This window comes from Pholis gunnellus (genome assembly GCF_910591455.1).
Source record: "Pholis gunnellus genome assembly, chromosome: 11".
Taxonomy (NCBI): domain Eukaryota; kingdom Metazoa; phylum Chordata; class Actinopteri; order Perciformes; family Pholidae; genus Pholis; species Pholis gunnellus.
Genome location: NC_136538.1, coordinates 8,260,365 through 8,282,045, shown reverse-complemented (window position 1 = coordinate 8,282,045; position 21,681 = coordinate 8,260,365). Strand labels below are relative to the sequence as shown.

The 21,681-nt window shown below is 44.3% G+C and overlaps 1 protein-coding gene across 4 annotated transcripts; it reads left to right on the top strand.

Moving 5' to 3' along the window:
• Window positions 1–494: 494 nt before the first annotated feature.
• On the top strand, window positions 495–21,651 carry klc1b (kinesin light chain 1b). 4 transcript variants are annotated; one of them, XM_079168703.1, is made up of 16 exons: window positions 495–538; window positions 6,851–7,121; window positions 7,435–7,665; window positions 8,743–8,824; window positions 9,078–9,306; window positions 9,414–9,501; window positions 10,165–10,266; window positions 10,795–10,968; window positions 11,315–11,414; window positions 12,722–12,771; window positions 13,062–13,129; window positions 13,407–13,515; window positions 13,973–14,098; window positions 19,728–19,852; window positions 20,016–20,073; window positions 20,201–21,651. In XM_079168703.1, the coding sequence occupies exons 2-16, from the start codon at window positions 6,873–6,875 to the stop codon at window positions 20,276–20,278; spliced, it is 1,869 nt and encodes a 622-aa protein (XP_079024829.1). In that variant the 5' UTR covers window positions 495–538; window positions 6,851–6,872; the 3' UTR covers window positions 20,279–21,651. The 4 variants fall into 4 exon arrangements, 2 of the variants coding, with proteins under 2 accessions (XP_079024829.1, XP_079024828.1); XM_079168702.1 differs by having other exon boundaries at window positions 13,973–14,125; XR_013767274.1 differs by lacking the exon at window positions 20,201–21,651 and having other exon boundaries at window positions 16,822–19,852; window positions 20,016–20,040.
• The last annotated feature ends 30 nt before the right edge of the window (window positions 21,652–21,681 follow it).

Sequence of the window (21,681 nt, the reverse complement as noted above, 5' to 3'; positions counted from 1 at the left end):
TTATCGCAATCTGTTTAATTTGGGTTTATTTTCATAACATGTGTATACATGTGTATACAATACATGTGTAATATTAGTGGCATGTTCATACTGTCAGAAAACAGAAAAGAGGAACATGTTAACCTGGGTAAAGGAAAAACCAAAATGTATTATTATTTTCCCTTAGTGAGGGATTCATTGTTTGTAGAAAAATGTGGAGCATTGAAATCATGTTGGACTGGTAGAATTACTGTCATTGTGTTCACAAGTTGACCACTAAAGTTAACTATATGCTCTTTAGTATTGTTTCTGTGTTGTAATTTATGAGCTATTATACTAGTTGTTTGTCTTAGACAATTCGATTCAAATCATCTTCTGTCATATTTATTTTCCAAGTAATAGAGAGAGTGATAGATAGATAGATAATTTGTCAGTGCCGAAAACAAAACATGACGTCACTATAATTAAACTCAGCCGTAGAGGCTGCTGGGAGAATCTTGCTATGCTGGAGACATTTTGGATTTAAAGGGGCTGAGCTACCCGTCAGACATAGCTCTCGGTAAGTGATAGCAAACGTTACATGTTTACTAACTAATTTTATGATTGTGTTAAATAAATATATATTGCTGTATATTTAAGGGGTATTAATCTAATTTGCTGTTGATATAAAGTACCAGCTCTGCGGTTTGAACAGGATGAACTCTCAACAACTAGGGAGTGGTGACGCTAGCTGTTAGCTGAAGCTAGCTGGTTAGCTGAAGCTAGCTAGTTGCTAACCGGAGCGCTATTTGATCAAAACGCAAGCGTCACTATGAGGTTAGCTAAAGTAATGAGTCCACAACCAATCTCGTGAATGAAAGAATTGGCTATGTTTGCTGTTATTATTGATATAGACCCCTGTAGATGGAGGTAGACAATCATAGTCCGTTGAGAACTGCGAAAGTCACAACAAAATGAAATGCCGAGTCTATTAATGGGGATTAATATTATATAATTCGTTGTTTTATGTTTTGAATGGATGTGCAAATGTTCAGAAGACTCTTTTGATTGTGTTCCGAGCACCTTTTAGGTTGCGCAGAGTCATTATCACAGAGCTATAACGATATTAAATCAAATGTCAAGCATTGTGTTCAACACTGCTAACGTTGTTGTTGGGCTGTGTGGACATTACAACAGTGTAATACGCACACAGGTGTCTCCAGGTAGAGCATCGTGCCTAACCTGAGGAGTATCACGTAGAACAGAGATCTCTGCATCAGTAGCGACATTCAGGCGGACAGTTTCCAGACAACCAGTGGTGGGAGAGCAGCCCTCCGGTAGCTGGTGTCTGTGGTACGATGGAGGACTGGGGAGGTTGACATCACCCTCCTGGTTGTTCCAGACCGCTGCCACACCCTCCTTGATGGCCGGCTCTCCTTTGTGTCTGACGGTGATGCAAACGGGGTTGTTAGATTGCTGTTTTTGGAGGAAACGGAGGAGGATAAAGTGATCTAATGGTATCAAGACTTCATCTAGTAGACAGGAAATGCGTGTCTATGGAGATTGCACAGACATCAACCACTGGCTTGTTGATGCACCAACTGCAGTCTGCCTTTTTTTTCCATTTCCTATACTCGTGTTTTATTATTATAATGCCATCAAGCACCACACCCTCTCCCGAAGGGTCTGTTTCCATAGCGTGCGCAATGTTTTGTAGCTGCATTTCTGTATTTCCCTCTCAGCTTTTCAGTAAGGTTGTATGACAAACATGCAATTTTCAAGAAGAAAATGGCAGCTTAATAAGAGTTTTTATCCTGCCAAAAAGTCAATTCAGGATTATTCAATGTATCCTCTTTGGAGCTCGGTGTGCAAAAGCACAATCGTCTGGAATGACGGTATAGTGCAGTGATGGTAGGAGGAGAATAGGAGAAAGGATGATGGTGTGATAACGTGAGGCTTGAGGCTTCTCTGGAGATGAAGAGTGATGACGAGTGGAGCTCTGCATAGACAAACTCGCCCAGATTTCCACCGCTTGGAGGGAAATAAAGCCACAGTCCACAAAGTTGTTTCTTTAAACACAGAGCTGTCTTTTATAACACTGTAGGCTCCTCTGGGGCATTTTGTATTGGCTTCTGGGCTGGATGTGCTACGGCTTGCTGCAATACAACGTGCCCTTTGATCCCCTGTAAGGATGAGTCATCGAACTTGTCTTTGACATTTTGTTCCCGATCCACTTCATCAGAACAATGTCAAATGTAAGACTTGTCTAATTAGTTGGTTTTTTAATAGATTTGTTTTAATTAGTAAACAAGATTTTAATAATATGAGTATTTTCTGAGGTATGATCTTTACTGTCCACCTGTCATGTTGAAGGTGTTTGCTGGGCTACAAATGGTTCCCATCACTTTACGACCTTTTGCTTAGTTTGATTTTAGATTATAAGTGAAACGTAATGGTGAACCTTGTTTCCTTGAAAAATGGGCTCACCCGACCTGTATCGCTTGTTGCTGTTGTGAGAATGTTGGGCCAGGAGCTGAAAGACATTTTCACATATACTGCCTAGTAGCTCAAGACTGTAGGTTTTGACCTTGCGCTGTGTTGTGTACCCTCATCCTCGGCGGCGTGTGAAACTCTTTAATTGTGCCTGTAAATAGCGCCGTTGAGTCCGTCTCCATTGGACCTATTCCTTTGTGTCTGATGAGTACAGAGGAGCAGACTCTAAGATTAGGATGGCTCCCTCCCCCACCCGACCTGCTCTTCCGCTCTCCTCCCGTGGGCGGGGCTGTCTGTTGATGTGTTCGCCCTGAGCCGTCGTTGGTTGTTCTGACGGAGCAGAGGGAAGGTCATCATCATCATCACCGCGAGCAGCTCTCCTCCTCTTCCTCCTCCTCCTCCTTCCCCCCCCCATCACTCTCATTCCTGTCCCGTTTCATTTCCATTGGCCTGTGTTTCACACCGAAGGTTTTCTTTTCCATTTGTAAGGAGGATCACTTTGGATTAGCGCTGCAATTTGATGATGCACTTTGCCAGCGTATAGCGCTATCGCTGGAGGAGGAGTCATTATTTCATCAGCGTTTCACCGTGCCAGAGTATGAGGCTCTGATCCGCCACTGAAACCGAGGTTAGTTTTCTGCTCCAGCAAGCTGGAACAGATGAAGAAACATGCTAGCGTGACTGATTGTAGATTTCTTTAGCCTTCAGTGGGTTTTGTAATGAATGTTGAAATATTCTGAGAGTGTAATTTGGCCTTTTTTCCATATGTTGTCAGTTGTTTCCCCTCATTTTTCCATATGAGAAAAGCCACGACCTCTTTGCTTAGAATAAGTCATTCACTCTAATGGTCCTATATTTTGAATAATGCCTCTCTAATGGTCTTAGATTGCAACCTCATTGTAAAGCTACATTACATAAAATAGTCCATCTGCTACAAAGCACCGATGCGTGGCAGCAGGAAGATCTGTTAATGCATCGTGTTGTGTTGGGGTGGGAGGTCATGTAGCTCTGAGTCGAGGGAGATCTTTAAAATGTGTTCCTCGTGTGTCCGTGTTTACTTTGTGCTTGTTTTAAGAAGTGGTCATTTCTTCTTACTGGCTGCTATTGAGCCTTAAATAAGACTTGATCCTGATCATTCCTGTAACTCATGAGAGCATTTGGGTAAAAGCCCAAATCCAATGAATGTGTGCTGTTATATAGTGTAGCGTAGTTTATTATTGTCCATAGAGCACTGTAATGCATGTCAGCAGTATGAGAAGTCATATTCTGGGCCTTGTGAACTGTTTCATATTAACCTTTGACGATATAATTAGTTTTTTAGTGCGCGTGATTCGCATGAAACGCAAACAAAAGTAAATGTTAAAGATTAATTCAAGGGGCGGTCTTTGTAAAGGAACAACAACAGGCCCGTTGGACTTTATCTCACCTCTTTAAAGACTTGAAACATATTAACTTCCGCTGAGGAAAACAAAAGTCCTCGATACAGCTGTTTGTGTGTTTTTGTCGAGGCGAAGCTGCTCGTTTCTCCCCTGACTTGACACGAAAGCGCTTGTTCTCTTTGTTAGCGACTGTGTACACTCGGCTCGTCGGGCCTTTCATCCACACCGAGTAACTGTGCAGGGTAATACGCTGTGTGATCTGTGAATACGCTTGATCTTCCCAATAGATCATTTCATTTCATGTGTAAGAGCAGGTAAAAGCTTCGGCGTCGGGCCCTTATCAGGAAGGAGAAGTACTTCCGGCTCCCCTGGCAAAGCAAACTTCTCGTCACCTTTCTCGCGTTTCTTCATGCAGAGTTGGGCTGTTATCATCTCTGCCCGGCCTTCATTTTACTCGGGGCTCACCCATTTCTGTAGCATTGTTTCAGAGCATAGAGCATATGATGTGAAATGCTGCACGATGTAAGACAGTCATCTCTTTGACCATGCAAATGAGAGTACTGCTTCATTTGTTTGTAGCATTTGAATAGACTCTTTATGTAAAGTAGCGAGTCTGTTTCTTAGTCACTTCTCTGTGGTGTTTCTTTCACGTTCGTTCTCCCAAAAACATGTTACTTCTTGCCACCACTGACCGTAAACCCTCAGGTATTTTTGGCATACTAAGCATGTGTATACCACTTTTGCACCAATGTATTCTCACCAGAAATATGCTAATTTGATCTTGGCCTCAATTTTATATATATATATATATATATATATATATATATATATCTGATGATCTGAAATGGTTCATAAAGAGTTCATGTCACTATTAATTTATGATGTCGCTTCATTTGAATGGGGTCATTTGATGAGTGGTGAGAAGTGCTCTGAAGAGGTTGGTTGTCTCTGTGGATTAGCTGTTTTCTAACTGTAAAGAGAGGATTGTATATGAAGAGCAGTAAAGCACTTCATTGCATATGAGATATGCTTATTATGAATAAGTCAGCGTTGTAACAGCTTAAAAGAGCTGCTGTTAGCTTTGCATCAGGCTTACTTCACCCATCGTCACGGTTACCGTCTCCACACTGAGGCTTCAGCAACTTAACAGAAAAGCTTCTTTCGGAGGATAAGAGGAAAAATCAACTGATACCCTTTTTCCCGTCGAACGTTATGGATTTTTTGAATTCTTCAGTGGATTTAAATAAGCGGGTTCGTGAACCCGAGGATGGTAAAGCTTTTAATTGGAGGAAAGGAAAAACAATATCAATTCAAGCTGTGAGGGTTTCCCCTCCGTATCCTCCCATACGCTCCATCGTGTTATTGTAACTTTTTATTATCTTCTGCACATCCTGAGCCTCCAGCTGGTGGGACAACATGCTCCAGTGTCTTTCTGATCAAAGCACGTTTTCTGTCTTGAGGCTAACACATTATGGTGGACAGCCAAAAGATCAAAAGATTAAACAAACAACTGATCATTTAATCGTTGACATGATCAACAGATGAATCGAACATAGTGACAATAATTGTTAGTTGCAACCCCGACAGCCGTTTACGATCACGTGACGTCTCAAATAGTTTGGTTCTTAATCCAGCAATTACTCGCCGTCGCTGAATATTGATGGCAAATCTTTTCACAGGTTTTGCTTCAGCGCTGATTCCAGGTCACATCAACACGGTTCAACATAGTGTGTCTCGTCTGTTGTCACATCGCACAGCAAATGGCTATTTATTGCGGTTTGTTTCGGGCTTTTGTTGATCTTCTTATTTCGTCAATTCTCTGCTTTTAATAGACAAATTGCTGGAATACAAAGTAGCAAAGCAGGGAGTGGCTCGCTAATGGTGGAGAGTATTCTCCTTTGGGCAGATGGCTCTCAGCTGGTGTTTATAACCCCCCCCCCCCCCCCCCCCATCATCCTTACCCTCACTGCTGCTAAAATACAGTGCACCAGCTCCACACGGCCTGGGCCCCTCTCCTGAAGGGCAGGGCCACTTTTTTTGTGGGCAACGTGGCCAACAGTTCCGTGGCTCGGTGAGTCATATGTTATCTTCAGACTGCTCGGGGAAAACGGCACATGTTCCATGCGCTCACCAAACGGCTGACATTTCTTCAGAGCACGATATTGTTGACATTGGTGGGTTTTTTTTTTTTGGACCAGATGCTCAGCTGTAACACTTGAGGCTTCTGCCGGTCACGCGGCCGGCTGGGCCTCCGTTGGCACCAGAAGGCGGCCACACTGCAGCATCTGTGTGCCCTCTGTTGCACCGCGAGCTGCAGCTTGAGCTTATTATAGGTGCCGAAAAGTTAACCGTCTGTCCAACGAAATAATATGTCCCCCGTGGCCCCCTCGGCTGTGCATAAAGCAGGCACATGTCTTTACTCTGTATGTGTTCATTCATGCAACCATCGCAGCGCAGTAATTCACAAGACTGTTTCATCAAACAGCCCTTTTTTATTTTCTCATCGAACTGCATAAATTCTGACTTTGTTTAATTAAACCGCTCAAAGAAATGCTGACCTTTCTCGCTCATGAAATTTGAATCCCTCATCGCCACCGCAGCGATGAAACGTGAGTTCATATCCTCTTTTTATGGCTGTCCCGGTGCACGCGGATCATGCTACGAGCTCATTAGCCGGGCACAGGAATGAGTTCGGGCTCTGCCTGCATCAAGGGCGGGGCTCGACACCGGCACACGGCGAGATCTGTAAACCAACAATGGAGAGTGGCCTCTTGTCGTATCACAACGGCAGAGAAGGCCTGACACTCTTTTTAGTGTGAAAGATCATTTTGAAATGGAAGATACTCTGTTAAATGGAGGAAAACGAGCCGTGTTGTGACGGCCAAGCTCTCGCGTTCTGTTTTGTGAATTTCAGTGTTAAACTAGCACAGCTGCATCTTTTGGAAGGGCCGTTATGAAAATGTCCTCGGCGGCTGCTGCTGTTGTAACAGTCGGCTCCCTTTCTTTCCCAATCTGTACAGGTTTCCCTGAGCTACATAGAAGATGTCCACCATGGTGTACCCGCGGGAAGAGAAGCTGGAGAAGCTCTCTCAGGAGGAGATCATCTCCAACACCAAGCTGGTGATCCAGGGTCTCGAGGCCCTGAAGAACGAGCACAACTCCATCCTCCACAGCCTCCTGGAGACCATCAAGTGCCTGAAGAAGGACGAGGAGGCAAACCTGGTGCACGAGAAGTCCAACCTGCTCCGCAAGTCCGTGGAGATGATTGAACTGGGCCTGGGAGAAGCACAGGTGAGGCCGGGTGGGGGGGAGGTACGATGGATATAGCCTGGTCACTTGGATGATATGAGCAGCAAAGAAAATGTTATGTAAAAGCAGTTTTTAATATCAGAATGGGCAGAGAAAGAGAACTTAATTCACAATGTAGTACGTTTGTTTCTGTCTTCTGCTTCCTCAATCTATACTGAGCTGGTGTGGTGATCATGATTCACTCAGAATCAGCCCCCCCCCCCACCCCCCGGTCATTTCTCTCTCCGCTTCGCCGCCGCAGACTCTTTGTCCTCGTTAAACGTCGCTGCTTCTTCAATGCTGTCTCCGTCACCAGGTGATGATGGCCCTGTCCAACCACCTGAACGCCGTGGAGTCGGAGAAGCAGAAGCTGCGCGCCCAGGTGAGGAGGCTGTGCCAGGAGAACCAGTGGCTGCGGGACGAGCTGGCCAACACCCAGCAGAAGCTGCAGAAGAGCGAGCAGAACGTGGCCCAGCTGGAGGAGGAGAAGAAGCACCTGGAGTTCATGAACCAGCTGAAGAAATACGACGAGGACGTCTCCCCCACTGTAAGCACTTTGAACAATCGCAAATGCACCGACGGATTATATTGTTTCTGTGTCTTTAATTCCACCGTGTTTTGTGTGTTGTGGTTAGATTGTTCTCATTGTAACAGGATGTGTTCACCGGAAAGCTTTTAATTGTCTGGAGACAAATTTAATTTATTATTTAGCTCATGCAGTGAAGTAGAGATGACGTGTTAGTTATCATAAGCATGATGGTAAATAATAATACAAATCCTGTGTTCTCAACCGACTTGGAACTATTTTTTCTATTTTGAATCTGCCTTAAAATGATTTAACTGTAAAGTGCAGCAAAATGTCAATGATATCCGATACAGGAGAAAAGAAACAGAGCTGCGTGGTCTTCCAGGAATGAGGCTTCCTGGTCAGGTCCTGATTGATCCAATGGTGCATATTCTGACCTTATTCTTAGTCACAAAGGAAAGGCTCTAATAGCTTGTATCCATCAACTGCGTATTGCAGGAAATAAAACCCTAAAGGATTCTTATTGTTCCCAGTTTACAGCTTTCTGCAGGCGTCTCTGTTAAGGTCCATCTGAAATCACTGTTAGTGATAGAACGCTGATGTTACTGCTTCATGCGAGGTCTGATGGGCTTTATCGAAATAAGATAAGATCACCACAGAAATAAAATAACCGTCAACGAAGACAGATTCTTAACGGAACACCAAATCATATCAAATATACATTTTTATTACACGGTTTCTGAGGACGAGCGATTGACGGAGCAGATATGTATGAGACAAAAACACTATTTCATTTCTTTCAAACTTAAATAATAATATTTTGATAAAAATGGAGTCCAGTTCATCTTTAGAATCCAGATTATCCTGTCGAGGTGCTAAATTCAGCTCATGATGCCGTGTTGAATGTATTGGTCTAAATGATCTAATACTACCTCCATTGTATATGTGTAACTGCAAGATAATGGCATATCACTATACTGAATATGAGCTATTGTTATCTTACATGTTTAAAGAAGATAAAAACAACATAAGTGTTTCCAGATGGTCGTCTGCCGTCCGTTAGAGGATCTGACTCGCTGCTTTGTTTCGTCCTCTCAGCAGGAGGAGAAGGACCGAGAAACACCGAAGGACTCCCTGGACGACCTCTTCCCAAACGATGAGGAGGAGCACGGCCAAGGAAGTAGGAAAACGGCCGCATTCAGCACTTCGGTCTAAATTAAGACTTTAAACCTGATAACGTAGCTTTTCTACGATAGAGTAGGGTGGATGATGTTGTGTCATCTCATTAAATACTAATTGAATTATCCCCATAATCCTCTTATTCTTTGTCACCGCAGTAATTGTTGGCACGAAATGTGGTTAGCGATATAATGGAGCACAAGTTTGACCCTTTGACCCGCCGGGCTGACCTTTGCCCTCTGTACCCCCCACAGTGCAGCACCAACACAACAGCGCGGCCGTGGCTGCAGCCCAGCAGGGGGGCTACGAGATCCCGGCCCGCCTGAGGACCCTGCACAACCTGGTGATCCAGTACGCCTCCCAGGGCCGGTACGAGGTGGCCGTCCCGCTCTGCAAGCAGGCGTTGGAGGACTTGGAGAAGACCTCTGGACACGACCACCCTGACGTGGCCACCATGCTCAACATCCTGGCCTTGGTCTACAGGTCAGACGCGGCCACATATGGGAGCTTTTGCTAGTTCTACTGTTATTCGTCCTGTTTTCCTTGTGTCATGTTTCCTCATCACGTTGTCCTGTCTCTCCCTCTCACAGGGATCAAAACAAATACAAAGAGGCCGCCCATCTGCTCAACGATGCTCTGTCCATCCGCGAGAAAACCCTCGGCAAAGACCACCCCGCCGTAAGACTCCCATATCTTCATGTGCACATATTCACTTTAGATAGATTAGAATAGTCATCTGGTGTTGGGTCATAATTGCCACGGAGACTCCGGGAGGCAATAACCACAAAGTCCACAGTATTTACGGTTCTACTCGGCCGGTATGGATTCCTTTTTTCACATTAAAATTGAATATGTGCCTGCAGGCTTTAAACTAATCAACCAAAGCTCCTGAATGTCTGCTCATACATCCAGCATGAACCAAACCACGAAGCCCCTTGCAGTCAGAATACAACGAACAATGGCAAAAACATTCAAGTATTGCTCTCCATTTCACTGCCTTTGTCGACAGATTTGTATGAATCGATTGGCACCGAAACACCTTGTAAAGCCTGAAGGAAGCTATTAAAGCCCCGCGCTCGTCGCTGCAGCTCTGTGGGGGTTTTGCAGTTCGTCTCATACTCTATCTGATCCTCGATACAGAATGAGACACAAAGGCGGGGTACTACAACCCTGTGTAATCCAGGTGTCTTTGAGCTTTTTGAAAGCAAAAGAACAAACATTTTTAGGATTAGACAGCAGTAAATTAAATTGTGTTATTGTGAAGCTACACTGCCAGTATGAAAGTAAAGGAAGTGGCCTTAATCAGGTTCTCTCTGTCTCTCTTTTTCTCTGAATGTCCAGGTCGCTGCGACGCTGAACAACTTGGCTGTGCTCTATGGAAAGAGAGGGAAGTACAAGGAGGCGGAGCCTCTGTGCAAGAGGGCTCTGGAGATCAGAGAAAAGGTAGGCCACACCCCTCCATCGCACCAGCAGGGCCGTCCACAGCAGCGCTATCGAGGCCTCGTCTCAAGGCTCGACCAGTGAACAATTAGCTCGTTGTCATCAAGTAATTAACAGTGATAATATTTCCAGAATGTCAGTTGGAGGTACTTTAACACCAGCGACTATAAATAGGGGGAAAAGAGCAAATGATCTTCTTAAATTCCCTGTGAAGTTTCCGCTGGGGGCCAATTACCGAGTTGAAGGAGTTTAATTGAGAACAGAGCTGAAGTTGGATAGCAGGCGTTGGGGAGCGATGCAGGAGATAGATAGGAGACGTAACAGAGGGTACTAAGAGTCTCTGTTTGCCTGAAAGCTCTGTTCTGTACCCTCTGTATCGATCAGCCGGCCTTTTATTAGATCTCCCGAGTGTCTGCAGCAGGCAGTTGTGCTTCTCGGTGACAGCAGCGAGAGGCACAGAAGGGAGCGATGCATGGGGATCGAGTCAGGGACACAAACTGAGAACATTCTGCTCCCCGTTTCCCCCCTCAGGTCCTGGGGAAGGACCACCCAGATGTGGCCAAACAGCTGAACAACCTGGCTCTGCTCTGCCAGAACCAGGGCAAGTATGAGGAGGTGGAGTACTACTACTGCCGCGCCCTGGAGATCTACGAGAGCAGGCTGGGCCCAGATGACGCCAATGTGGCCAAAACCAAGAATAACCTGGTGAGAGACAAGTTTACCACGACCTCATCGGCTTTTATCGTGCGTCTTTTTCAAACCCTTTCAGTTCTATACCAACTTTGTTTTAGCGTTGCTAATAAGGTACCAAGCCACTAGTCCTTAGTCTACTGCTCTGCTTCTTCTTCTACTTCTGTCTCTAATGATGGAGAAGCAGTATGCAGACGGTAAGGGAGGCAATGTGATACAATATCATTTTTCAGGAGAAATGTGCAAACTCAGTGCTCCTACTGTCTCGGAGGGTCACACTGTGAGTCAATAGGCCCGTTTGATCCAACGCTAAGATGTGCTTTCTCCTCTCTCTCTCTCTCTCTCTCTCTCTCTTCTTCAGGCATCCTGCTTCCTCAAACAGGGGAAATACAAGGAGGCTGAGATTCTGTACAAAGAGATTCTGACTCGTGCTCACGAGAAAGAGTTTGGATGTGTCGATGGTAAGGCCTCGTAGTGTAGCTAACAGTATACATAGCGTCACGGGTTTGAAAGGTTATTTTCATATCGCTGTGGTCCATGATCTTTTTTTTTTTCAATCAACCCAGAAACACAATAAATACAAATTTATCCCAAGAGAAATGGTGGTGGGTCACATCAAACGTCCTCTCATAATACTCAGATTAGATCTTACTTTTTGTTGTTTTCATCTCTCCTCCACCTTTTGTCTGATGTTCCATCTACTGTGTGTCTCACATCAGCAGAGTGAGTGATGGACAGATGTTTAAAAAGTGGACGATGTTGTAAGCAGGGTGCCAGCCTTCACCGTTCAGAGGACACAAAGACTCTAAACAAACGTTCTAAAGAATAAAGAGTTCACTTGCCTGAAAGATCTTGCAAATTTCTTCTCTTTTTAATTTAAGTTGAGCTTTCTTTTGTGGGCTTCCCTCCAGGGATCAGATTGACTGCTTTGAAAAAGGGAATGAAAGGGACTCAACGCTCTGCTCTGGTGCTTTTTTATTTATTCAAAAGCATGTCACATTTTTTGTGAGAGGTTTATTTTTCATGCGTCTCTGAACTTGACAATAGCTCTCAGATATTATTGAAAACCAGTTTGGAGAGTTGAAGGTTAAGAGAAGCAGCATTAAGCAGCAACAGTTTGTGTTCCTGGGAATGAAAATAAATACGCACAATGGTTTCTATTTTAATAGTGTTAAATGTCCTTTAATGTTGAGTTATAAGTGCTATGTTTGTTTGTTTCCGATGCATATTTAATAATCTAATGGTTACTTGTAAATGTTCATAGTATCAGAAAAGGATCATTGTTTGTATAGTATCACCAGTATCACCTACTTCAATGGTGCTCAGTGTTTTCTGTCTTGACATCTATTAAACCATTTCTTCCTTAATTTATTTGGATAAGAGTATGAAAATAAGTACCCACAGTATTTCTAAAAAATCTCAAGAATGCATTTTTCTGAATCAAGCTTTATATTATTAACGACTGTCTTTAACATTTAAACAGTGTTAAATATTTAAGCTCCACGTCGACACTGTCTGTGCCAGAATTCACCAGCCTCTTGTACATATTTGAGAACAAACAAGCCTGTCTCGCTATCAAGACAAAATAATAATAAACAAACCGTAGCACCGAGTGGCTGATGTCGCTCTCCTGGCCTGTAGCGTTATTATAGCAAGCTCAGCATTCATCATCAGTAGTTCCTGCTGGGTTCAATGAAACCTCCCTGAGGTCGACCTGTTAAGCTGTTGTGCTGAATGTAGACCACCTCTCCTGTCTGTGTGTCTGCAGCTGAAAACAAGCCCATCTGGATGCATGCAGAGGAGCGAGAGGAGAGCAAGGTGTGTAATCCGCCTCATGTCACTGTGAACACCAGCAGAGCAACTTAAATAGAAGGAAACGTGTCAAATGGAAGATTGTGACTTGTGAAAAACGAGTCTGTGTATTTAATTTCTTGGAAAGTGAAATACAGTTGATTTCCTACACACACGCACACACACATGCACTATAAGCCCCAGTAGGAAGATGATATTTATATGTAAACACAGAACGAAATGCTGCTGATCCAGTTTGAACCACCGCTCCTCTTCACCCTCCTCTCTTCTTCCTCGTCTCCCTTATTTACTTCCAGGGCAAACACAGAGACAACACTCCATACGGAGAGTACGGAGGCTGGTACAAGGCCTGCAAAGTCAACAGGTGAGGCAGAGCGTGATAAGCTTTTACGACGTGGTCATAAATACAGACACGTGGTAATGAATAGAGAGATTAATCACTTTAGCGGAGTTAATGTGTGAAGAATATCTTTTCATTTTTCTGTGTTTTCTCCTTTTATTTTTGGGGGAAATGTGACGAAATCAGCTTTAGTTCTCAAGTAGTTGACTTCATCTTTAAAGGGTTTTTAGCATTTGCTGTGATCAAATTGCTCTTTAAATGACCTTCAGCTAATTGCATTGCTTTTCCTGTCTGTGAGCAGCCCAACAGTGAACACCACCCTGAGGAACCTGGGGGCCCTGTACCGCCGGCAGGGCAAGCTAGAGGCTGCCGAGACCCTGGAGGAGTGCGCCGTGAGGTCTCGCAAGCAGGTCAGCTGCATTTAATTATCTTTTTTACTTAAATTGTCCGTTTCTGCATGCAGATAACTTAGCAGTTCCTCTTCTTGTAAAATACTAAATATGTCCCCCAAATCTCATGATATTTCTTTCCCTTTCTCTACAATGCTATGGATCCAGAGCAACACAGTAAGTGGTTTGTCTCTAACTGATAGCCCCCCCCCCCCCCCCCCCCCCCCCCCAACATCACTCCCATCTCACCGACATTCAAAACGTCCCCTTGTCTCTGCGTTGCCTCTGTGACGGTGCCGTGAATGCATTAAACAAGACCCGAAAACATAAAATCCCCCTTTAACACCTCCATGTAACTCTTACAGTCTCACCCGTACCCACGACCTAACGTCTACCTCCGAGCTAAGTCTGACGACGGGACGTCTGTCTGTTTCTTTGTGTGTGTGTGTGTGTCCTACCCGTGTGTTATCCGCATCAGGGCATCGACCCCATCCACCAGACGCGTGTGGTGGAGATCTTGAAGGACACGGACGGCGACAGGCGGAGGAGCAGGGACAGCCTGAGCAGCGTTAAGTACGAGAGCGGCTCCGAGACCGGCGAGGAAGTGAGTATGGGCGTGGAGTGGAACGGGGTGAGTACAAATCCACTACAGTCGAGTCAACGCGGCCGGTGACCTCACCGGAAGAACAAGGCGGTGAGAGAGTGTGGACCGGTACAGAGCGGTGACTAGTTTGTGACTTGTGATGTCTAAGTGGGGTTTCTCTCACGTCACTGTGCTCAAACTGCACAAAAACACTAATGAGTCATTCATTCAGGACCTATTTTATGATGTCAGTGTTTGCACATCATCATAAGAAGAATAAGTTATTATTTATTATGATATATATATATATAAATAAATAAAAAGATAATCATTGGAACAGCTGCTCAGTACCAGTCCATCAACACCTTGTAGATGTGTCTTGTTCTTCTTATGAGGTCAACCTGGAATTCCCTTTATTTTTGGAAAATGTAACGCTGATTGAGTGTCTCGGCATGCTGACATGTTGTTGTTGTTGTTGTTGTTGACAGCACCATGAGTTTGCTTTGGACTAGATGTTCATGTTTTGTTTTGTTGTCCATTGCTTGTCAATGACGGTCCAGTGTCTCGTTTTAACAAGTGGATGTCATGCTGGCAAAGCTTCTGCACGAGTGGAGCGGTAACAAAAAGGAAGAAAGAAAAAAACAAAAGGCACACGCTCATTCTGTGGCTCCCTGGCAACGTGTGAAATATTTATTTTACTTTTATGAGACTCGCGGAGATGCAGCCTGTCAAAATCCCCATTAGGACGTCTCTCATTTCTACTGTTAAACCCAATTGGCAGAGGTTCCCAGTATCCTTGATGCTCGTCCCTCTGCGCAGTAACTCTTCACCCTGCTGCTTTATTGCCTCATTATAACGTCCACGCTGGCGGTGACTGAACAGTCCTTAGTTTCATTTCACCCCAGGGCTTTTGTTGCTGCACAGCGCTTCCCATTGGACTTGTCAACCCCGTCCTCGTTATTAAAGAGGCCGGCGCTGAAAGCACGCTATTCACTGCAGCAGTGCAGCTGGAGGAAGCCCTCTGGTGAGGCTGACACAAACCAGAGGGCAGGGATGCCTCGTCTGAGCCTGTGCCTTTTGGTTTTTTTCTTCTTCCTCTCACTTGAACGCAGCCACGCCCTTCACCGCACCAACCCAGTCCGCAACATGCATGTAGCAACGCCAGTCTGCTGGGCTCACCCTTTAACACGCACACTAATGAACCCATGTTCACATGGTCGATACATGTCTGTTAACCTGCTGCTCTCTCTGAGTAACATTTAAGTAGAAAAAAAGGGGGGGGGGGGGGGTTGTTTTCTGGCTGCTGTTGTGTGAATGTGAATGCTTCTCTACACACACACACACGCACGTGTTCATGTGCATAAATAACACAGCTACTCAAAACTGCTTCACGACGGCATTCACATTCGTCCGAGTGTGCACCTGTCTGTGTTGGAGGCGTGTGAGGGCACGCGGAGGGCTTGCTGGGTGCGTGCTAGCGTTTCATTATCCCCGTCACAGCGGCAGACATTAAATGTGCGCAGTCCAAACAGGAAATGTACCCGCGACATTCTCATGCTTCTTTTTTCTTTTTTTTAAAGATCGTTTCTGAACGCTAACTGGCGCTTTTTGACTCAAAGATCGCTTCAGAAAGTCCATCAATCCATTCATTTACGCGTGTCACTACAGCTTCTTGTGTTGAAGAGATGAAGGCTTGTAAAGTCTGCTTGTGTGTAAATGTTTGGCTGAGTGAGGATGTGATGTTACTGCAGAGCTTTGCCCAAACATGTCTGCTCTGAGGCTGTAGGAGCGCTTCACATACTCGTACGGATACCCGATGGGGACTAACTTGAGTGCCGCACATTCGTGGCTGTGTTAATCGGTAGCATGTGTGTCTTTTATGCATGATGTGATTTACGACGTACGTGTGTCTGCTGTTGCTTTTTGGACGTTTTTTTCAATGTGCCGCCTGTTCGTCCGCATGTTGTCCAGACTTCATCCTTTTCCCCGTTTCCTCTCGTCACTAACCCACATCGATTACTCATGCCATGACAACCAATCAGCCTGTCAATCAGATTTCCTCTTTCTTGCTCAGTGGATTGTACTCTCCCTCTTGAACTGTCATTCTGCACAATATGCTTGGGGTGGGTTTGGGACAGTGATATCATAGATAGGCCAGATAATTAGTTAAGGTAAAGGAACAAGCCGAGGCTAGTACCCAAGAATGAAGACGCTGTTTTCACCCTTCGTCAGGTACAAACGCAGCTTGAGGGAATGTTGGCTTACTGAGGTGAATGCAGGACTTTTTTGAACTCAGAATGCTGTTCATAAAGACGGCGATCGGCGTAGCGGCTCCGTCAGTGCTGATGCTTGCAGATGTCCCACGTCTGCAGTGCACAGCGTGCCAAGTGCACTTGCTTCCTGGTACCCAGAGAGGGGAAAAAAAACAAAAACAGCTGAGTCACGGTGACTGCAACCACCAGCCTACTGCATCACCGACCTGCTTACCGTAGTGCAGCTGTCCTGAGACACAGAGAAGCTGGATTTACACATCCTGTTTGTTTGCGTATGCTGCAGTTAAGACGGGAGGGGGGGGGGGGGGGGGGGGGGACTCGGTGCAGGATAGTGCAAGTTGTCGAAGCTCAGATTTAGCATTGTGTAGGTGTGTAGCGTAGGAAGCCCAAACCCAGAGCTCCTAATCTTACAATGTGTGCCGTTTTTTTTTTTTTTTTTTTGTCTGTTTCTCTCTCTTTCTCTTTTATCAGGCCTAAGCCATCAAGATTATTCCTCCATCCTTCTCTCCTTACCCGACACAATAGCAAAAAGGATGCGTGTTGTCGTTCCCTCTGGCCTTCTCTGTCCCAACCAAACCAACAGCTCCTCTACCGTCCCCGGTGCACCCCCTCTCCCCCCTCCGGCAGAGACTCGGAAAGCCCCCCCCCCACCCCCACCCTGTTCACCTGACAACTGCTGGGACGTTTGGTCTTCTCATCTCTGCTCTTTCTTTGTTTCTCCCCCCCCCCTCCCTCTCTTCCTTTCACTCTCTCTATCCTCTCCTTATCTTACTAACTGTGTGTCGTCCACCATGTCAGTAATCAAAAACAAAAGTCACTGCGGGTGAAATCTTTTAGGAAGCCACTCGCACATTTCTCCTCTCTCCAAGCCGCCATTTGTAATGTTTCATAGGTGCGCTGTAGATTTCTTTGCTGAGAGGAGCAGGAAAGTCATTGAGCGACGACAGATTTTGAGGATCAGTGTCACCCTTTTTGACGGCCGCCTCGGCTCCAGGCGTCGCACGCCGGCCGGCCCACCGTCGGATAAAACGCCACGTCCACTATAGAGTCGATATATATAAATATATATATATAATGCAACAGTCATTGATTTCCACAGCTGCTCTGCTTTGGTCTCACTGTGGATTAGTTTGCAGTCTGACCTCAAAGCTAGCTTCCAACTCTGTGCCTGCATTTAGCCGTAATAGTTTATCTTTTTAAAGACAAGAACAGTTTCTTTTGTCGTGTTTTTATGTTTTTTAACTATCTTAACAATAAGGAGATCACTTGCCTCAACAGTTTGGGAATAACGGTACTGTATAGTTCTCATCAAAAGTCACTTCTTTACGACGTCTGCTGCCTCGTTAAAGCATTGCCATGTCTTTGTTTTTATAGATATATTACCTTATCATTTCATTTTGTTTACATACTTTTTTTTTTTTTTTTAAATATTGATTATTTTGTGGCTGAATATTATGGCGGCAGATCGTCACGTAGTGAACGACCAGAGGTCGGATCACACCAAGCAGTTGTTGTTGCTGTTGTTGTTGTTGTTTTCATGGTCATTTATTTTGAAGTCGCTCTGACTTGATTTAAGGAGTGTTCACACACGGGCTCCACGCTGGTACAGCGCGTACTCGGCAGTATTTACAAAGGGAATAAGCAGCATTGGCTGATATGCTTTTGAAGCCGATATGACCGCAGAGACATTGAGCTCAGACACACACCACCCGAGAGACCGATCAATAACAGTAGAATTCAAAATAGTGGACGTAAAAGCGCAGAAGTTGCCTTTTTTTAATTTAGTCGGTGCAGGAGTAGAAGCTATAGTGTTATTATTCCACAGTAGTGTTAGTGTGTGTGTTTGTGTATGTGTCGGTGGTACAGTCTGGCTTATGGACACACGCGCAGCTTTAATGGGAGTGTGTTGCCTTTTTTCTTACACAGTTGTCAACATTGTCACTTTGGTGAATCGCGTTTTTAGAAACCCCCGAATTTACAAGTGCGTGTGTTTCCTTCAAGATCAACATGTTATCGCCGATGTTTAACTAAGTGAATGTAAAAAAAACAAAAAAATAACATCTTTCACGTGTAACCGTAGGCTGTGTTTGTAGATTGGACGAGTGCGTTCACTGTACGGCTTTCTCTCGGTTTGCTACTTGCCTTGATTCTTCATTCCTTCCAATGAGTACACTTCTCCTCCTAATGCAACTCTGAACAAAAGAATCGACTGTGTTCATCACATAATTATGACAATATTGTTGTGTTAGTGGAATGCTTATTTATTGAACTGTCTACTCTTGACATTATATAGCGTGACTTCAGTTCCCTAAAGTGGAAGAACGTCTGGTAAGGTCTATAAGCACCATCTTAGTACGTAGGACTGCATTATATTTACCATTCTGCATTGTGAAGACTATTGCATCAACACTTGTTGGTATTCTCAAATAAAGTTTTTCATTTGTGGAGTTCTTGTCTTTTCTCTGCGTTGGATGGAGACGTGTGTGTTAAGAGGAAACTGATTCTTTGAGGTTTCATCCCTCAGAGGAACTTTATTCTATGACAGACATGTGAATGATCTGATTGGCCAACAGCGCCCCCTGCTGTAACACACGCACTATGCAGAATAGCTGGTTTATACTAATCTAAAAATGAATGAATGGATGGATAAATGATTTTACACTGGGGGGGAAAAGAAACTTTGAGCGTCATTATTTTCATTGTCTGTTGATTTCTTAATAAATTTATTAAATGTTCCGTCTGTAAATAGTCAGAATAAAGTGACTAAAGGGGGAAGTGTTTATTTATTGCCGGTTTTGTCCCCCCGACAGACCCGAGCGCTGTCACTAAAGACAAAGAAAAGCTGCAAATTCTCCCGTTTTTTAAGATGCTGAAACAGTCACGTGTGACTATTTTACCTTCAAAAATACATGCACGATTATTCTATCATGAGAGTAGTTACGGATCACCTTTCGACAATCAATGAAGCTCTAATTACTGCAGATTAAATATAAGGCGCAGCACAACCATTTGACCACAATGAGACCAATCACACGAGAGCAACCTGAAGTTACTGCAGTTTATTCTAACGGTGAAACCTTTCAAAGGTTAGCAAGAACTGAAATGCTGCTGTTATTGCCTGCTGTCATTAATATTGCACACATTTATAAATCTTAATAAGGATTCCAGATCTCATTAGTTGCTTTTTAAATATTTTAATGTAAAAAACAACCCACTTCTTCCTGCTGTTTGGCTGCAACCAGCCATTCGTAAGAGGACTGGCCAACACGACCACTAATGCGAAGCACAAACAACAGAAAAAGAGATGTATCTCTTGACTTCTTGTCCTCACGTCTCCGGTGCGGAACAGACGGGTTGATGGTTGTGTGTGTCTGCAGGACGGCAGCGGGGCCCTCCAGCGCAGCGGCTCTCTGGGGAAGCTCCGGGACGTCCTGCGGCGCAGCAGCGAGCTGCTGGTGAAGAAGCTGCAGGGCAACGGACCGCCGGAGCCTCGCAGCACCAAGTAAGAAATCCCCTGTTGTGATGGACGGCGGGCATTTAAAGACCATGATCCGTCTTGTGTTAGTCGTAGCAAGTTTGGAATTTAAGTCCCCGACTCCATGAGTGGTAGTTTTGTGCCCTGATCTCAGATACTCTATGAACGTTATTATCTCACTATTCAACAGCATGAAGCGAGCTGCTTCCTTGAATTATCTGAACAAAACCAGTGATGACCCGTTCCATGTGAGCCACATTTTCTTTTTAGTCTTTTACATTTTTTTCAATTCATGCTGTATTATCGGAAGTGTCATGTTTTAACTCTCGTATCATCCCCCTCCTCTCTCTCGTGTCTTCTTCTGTTTCTCGTCAGACTCGGACCGGCAGTAACTTCAGGGAGAGCCGGGGCCTGAGCTCCAGCACTGTGGATCTCTACTCTGGAAACAGCTGATCTGTTGAAGGAACCAGAAGAGGCTCCTTCCTTTTGGCTAGTCCTCTTGAGCCTACCAGACCGCCTCCCACACACACACACATATACACACTCTGGCCGTCGGCATCCAACCCAAAGAGCCATCTCCTCCAACATTCAGACCCAAAGACTTTTTCCAGTCATCAAAACATAAACATGCATAAACTGCAGTTTGTTTTTAAACCCAGGTTGTTGCCTTTTGGTCTTCCAGAGACAGATTGCCTTATTATTATCTTTTCCCCTCATTGTGTTCCTGACGTTGGTGTCGCCTCAGTGCCTCCTAAATGTGGCCAAGACAACAAACCTCATCGCTCCCTCTTCTTCATAATCACTGTGACTCTGCACTTTGGCTGCATCTGTTGCCATATTGTCGCCTGTTCAGGTGTTTTTCTCCTCATGTTGTTTTGATTCTGGGATATAAGTTTTATTTTTAATGCTCTCTGTCTTCTTGTGCCATTCGTTGGTTTATTAGTGCAAATTAGCAATACAATGTCTATTTTCTCCACCAAAAAAAGTAGTATGGTAAATAGGTTGGTTGGGTTTGAAATGACATGATTTTGTAAAAAAGAATCTTTTCATTTCTATTTTATTGTTTTTGCCGACTGAGATTTCTTTGCGATGTGAGGTGTTGGTTAAAGCTTTGGAAAAAGGGTGATATATATTCATACGAAGTTTTGGTAAAACTTTTAGAAATTGAAACTGCTGCTTCAACCTTCTACAGCTGTGAGAGAATGCATTGATTCATCTTTAATCAGTTATGATCAGTGAGTACCGATGAACACAGCCATGGAAATGTTCAACTTTTTAGATTGTGTGTGTGTATATAAAAGAAAAGAAACTAATGAAGTTGAACCGGTTCTCTTAATTAATCCCGGTGATCCTGAATGTTCTCTGGTGCCATGCACCTGCAGGCCGGCTCGTTCCTCGTGTTTCAGTCGACCGTCTGCAGGTTCGAGCTGCCAACTTTGAGCACGTCATCTTGTAATGTTGTTTACAGTGATTCAAATGTGTGATACATATGTGATAATTATAGTTTTTGCACAATTCTCAGATGGCTGTCTTTGATTGGAATTTTTTTTTTTTTGTGAAGCTCAAAATAACTGGAATGTCTTGTAATTATTATTACTTTATGATTGTTTTACGTGTTATTCTTTTCATCATTTGTGATAAATATATACATTTGATTCTGATCGTAAGTTCACAAATCGTATAGAGTTCATCAGGAAATGAATAGGAAGAGTTAGTTGCATGTGCATCTGTTTGGATCTGATCGATCCCACGTGTCATGGAGAACGTCTGGGAGCAAATCAGAACCACTTTCTGATCTTCATTCAGAAATAAAACCTTCAATTTTCTATTTGTGTTTTTGTAATCTATTCTTATGT

What these genes read in the sequence shown, in the direction of transcription:
- klc1b (XM_079168702.1), top strand. Translation starts at nt 6,873, where the DNA reads ATGTCCACCATGGTGTACCCGCGGGAAGAGAAGCTGGAGAAGCTCTCT. An exon ending in GGAGGAGCACGGCCAAGGAA is followed by an intron (nt 8,825 to 9,077) that starts GTAGGAAAACGG and finishes TACCCCCCACAG; the next exon opens with TGCAGCACCAACACAACAGC. An exon ending in TGGGCGTGGAGTGGAACGGG is followed by an intron (nt 14,126 to 19,727) that starts GTGAGTACAAAT and finishes GTGTGTCTGCAG; the next exon opens with GACGGCAGCGGGGCCCTCCA.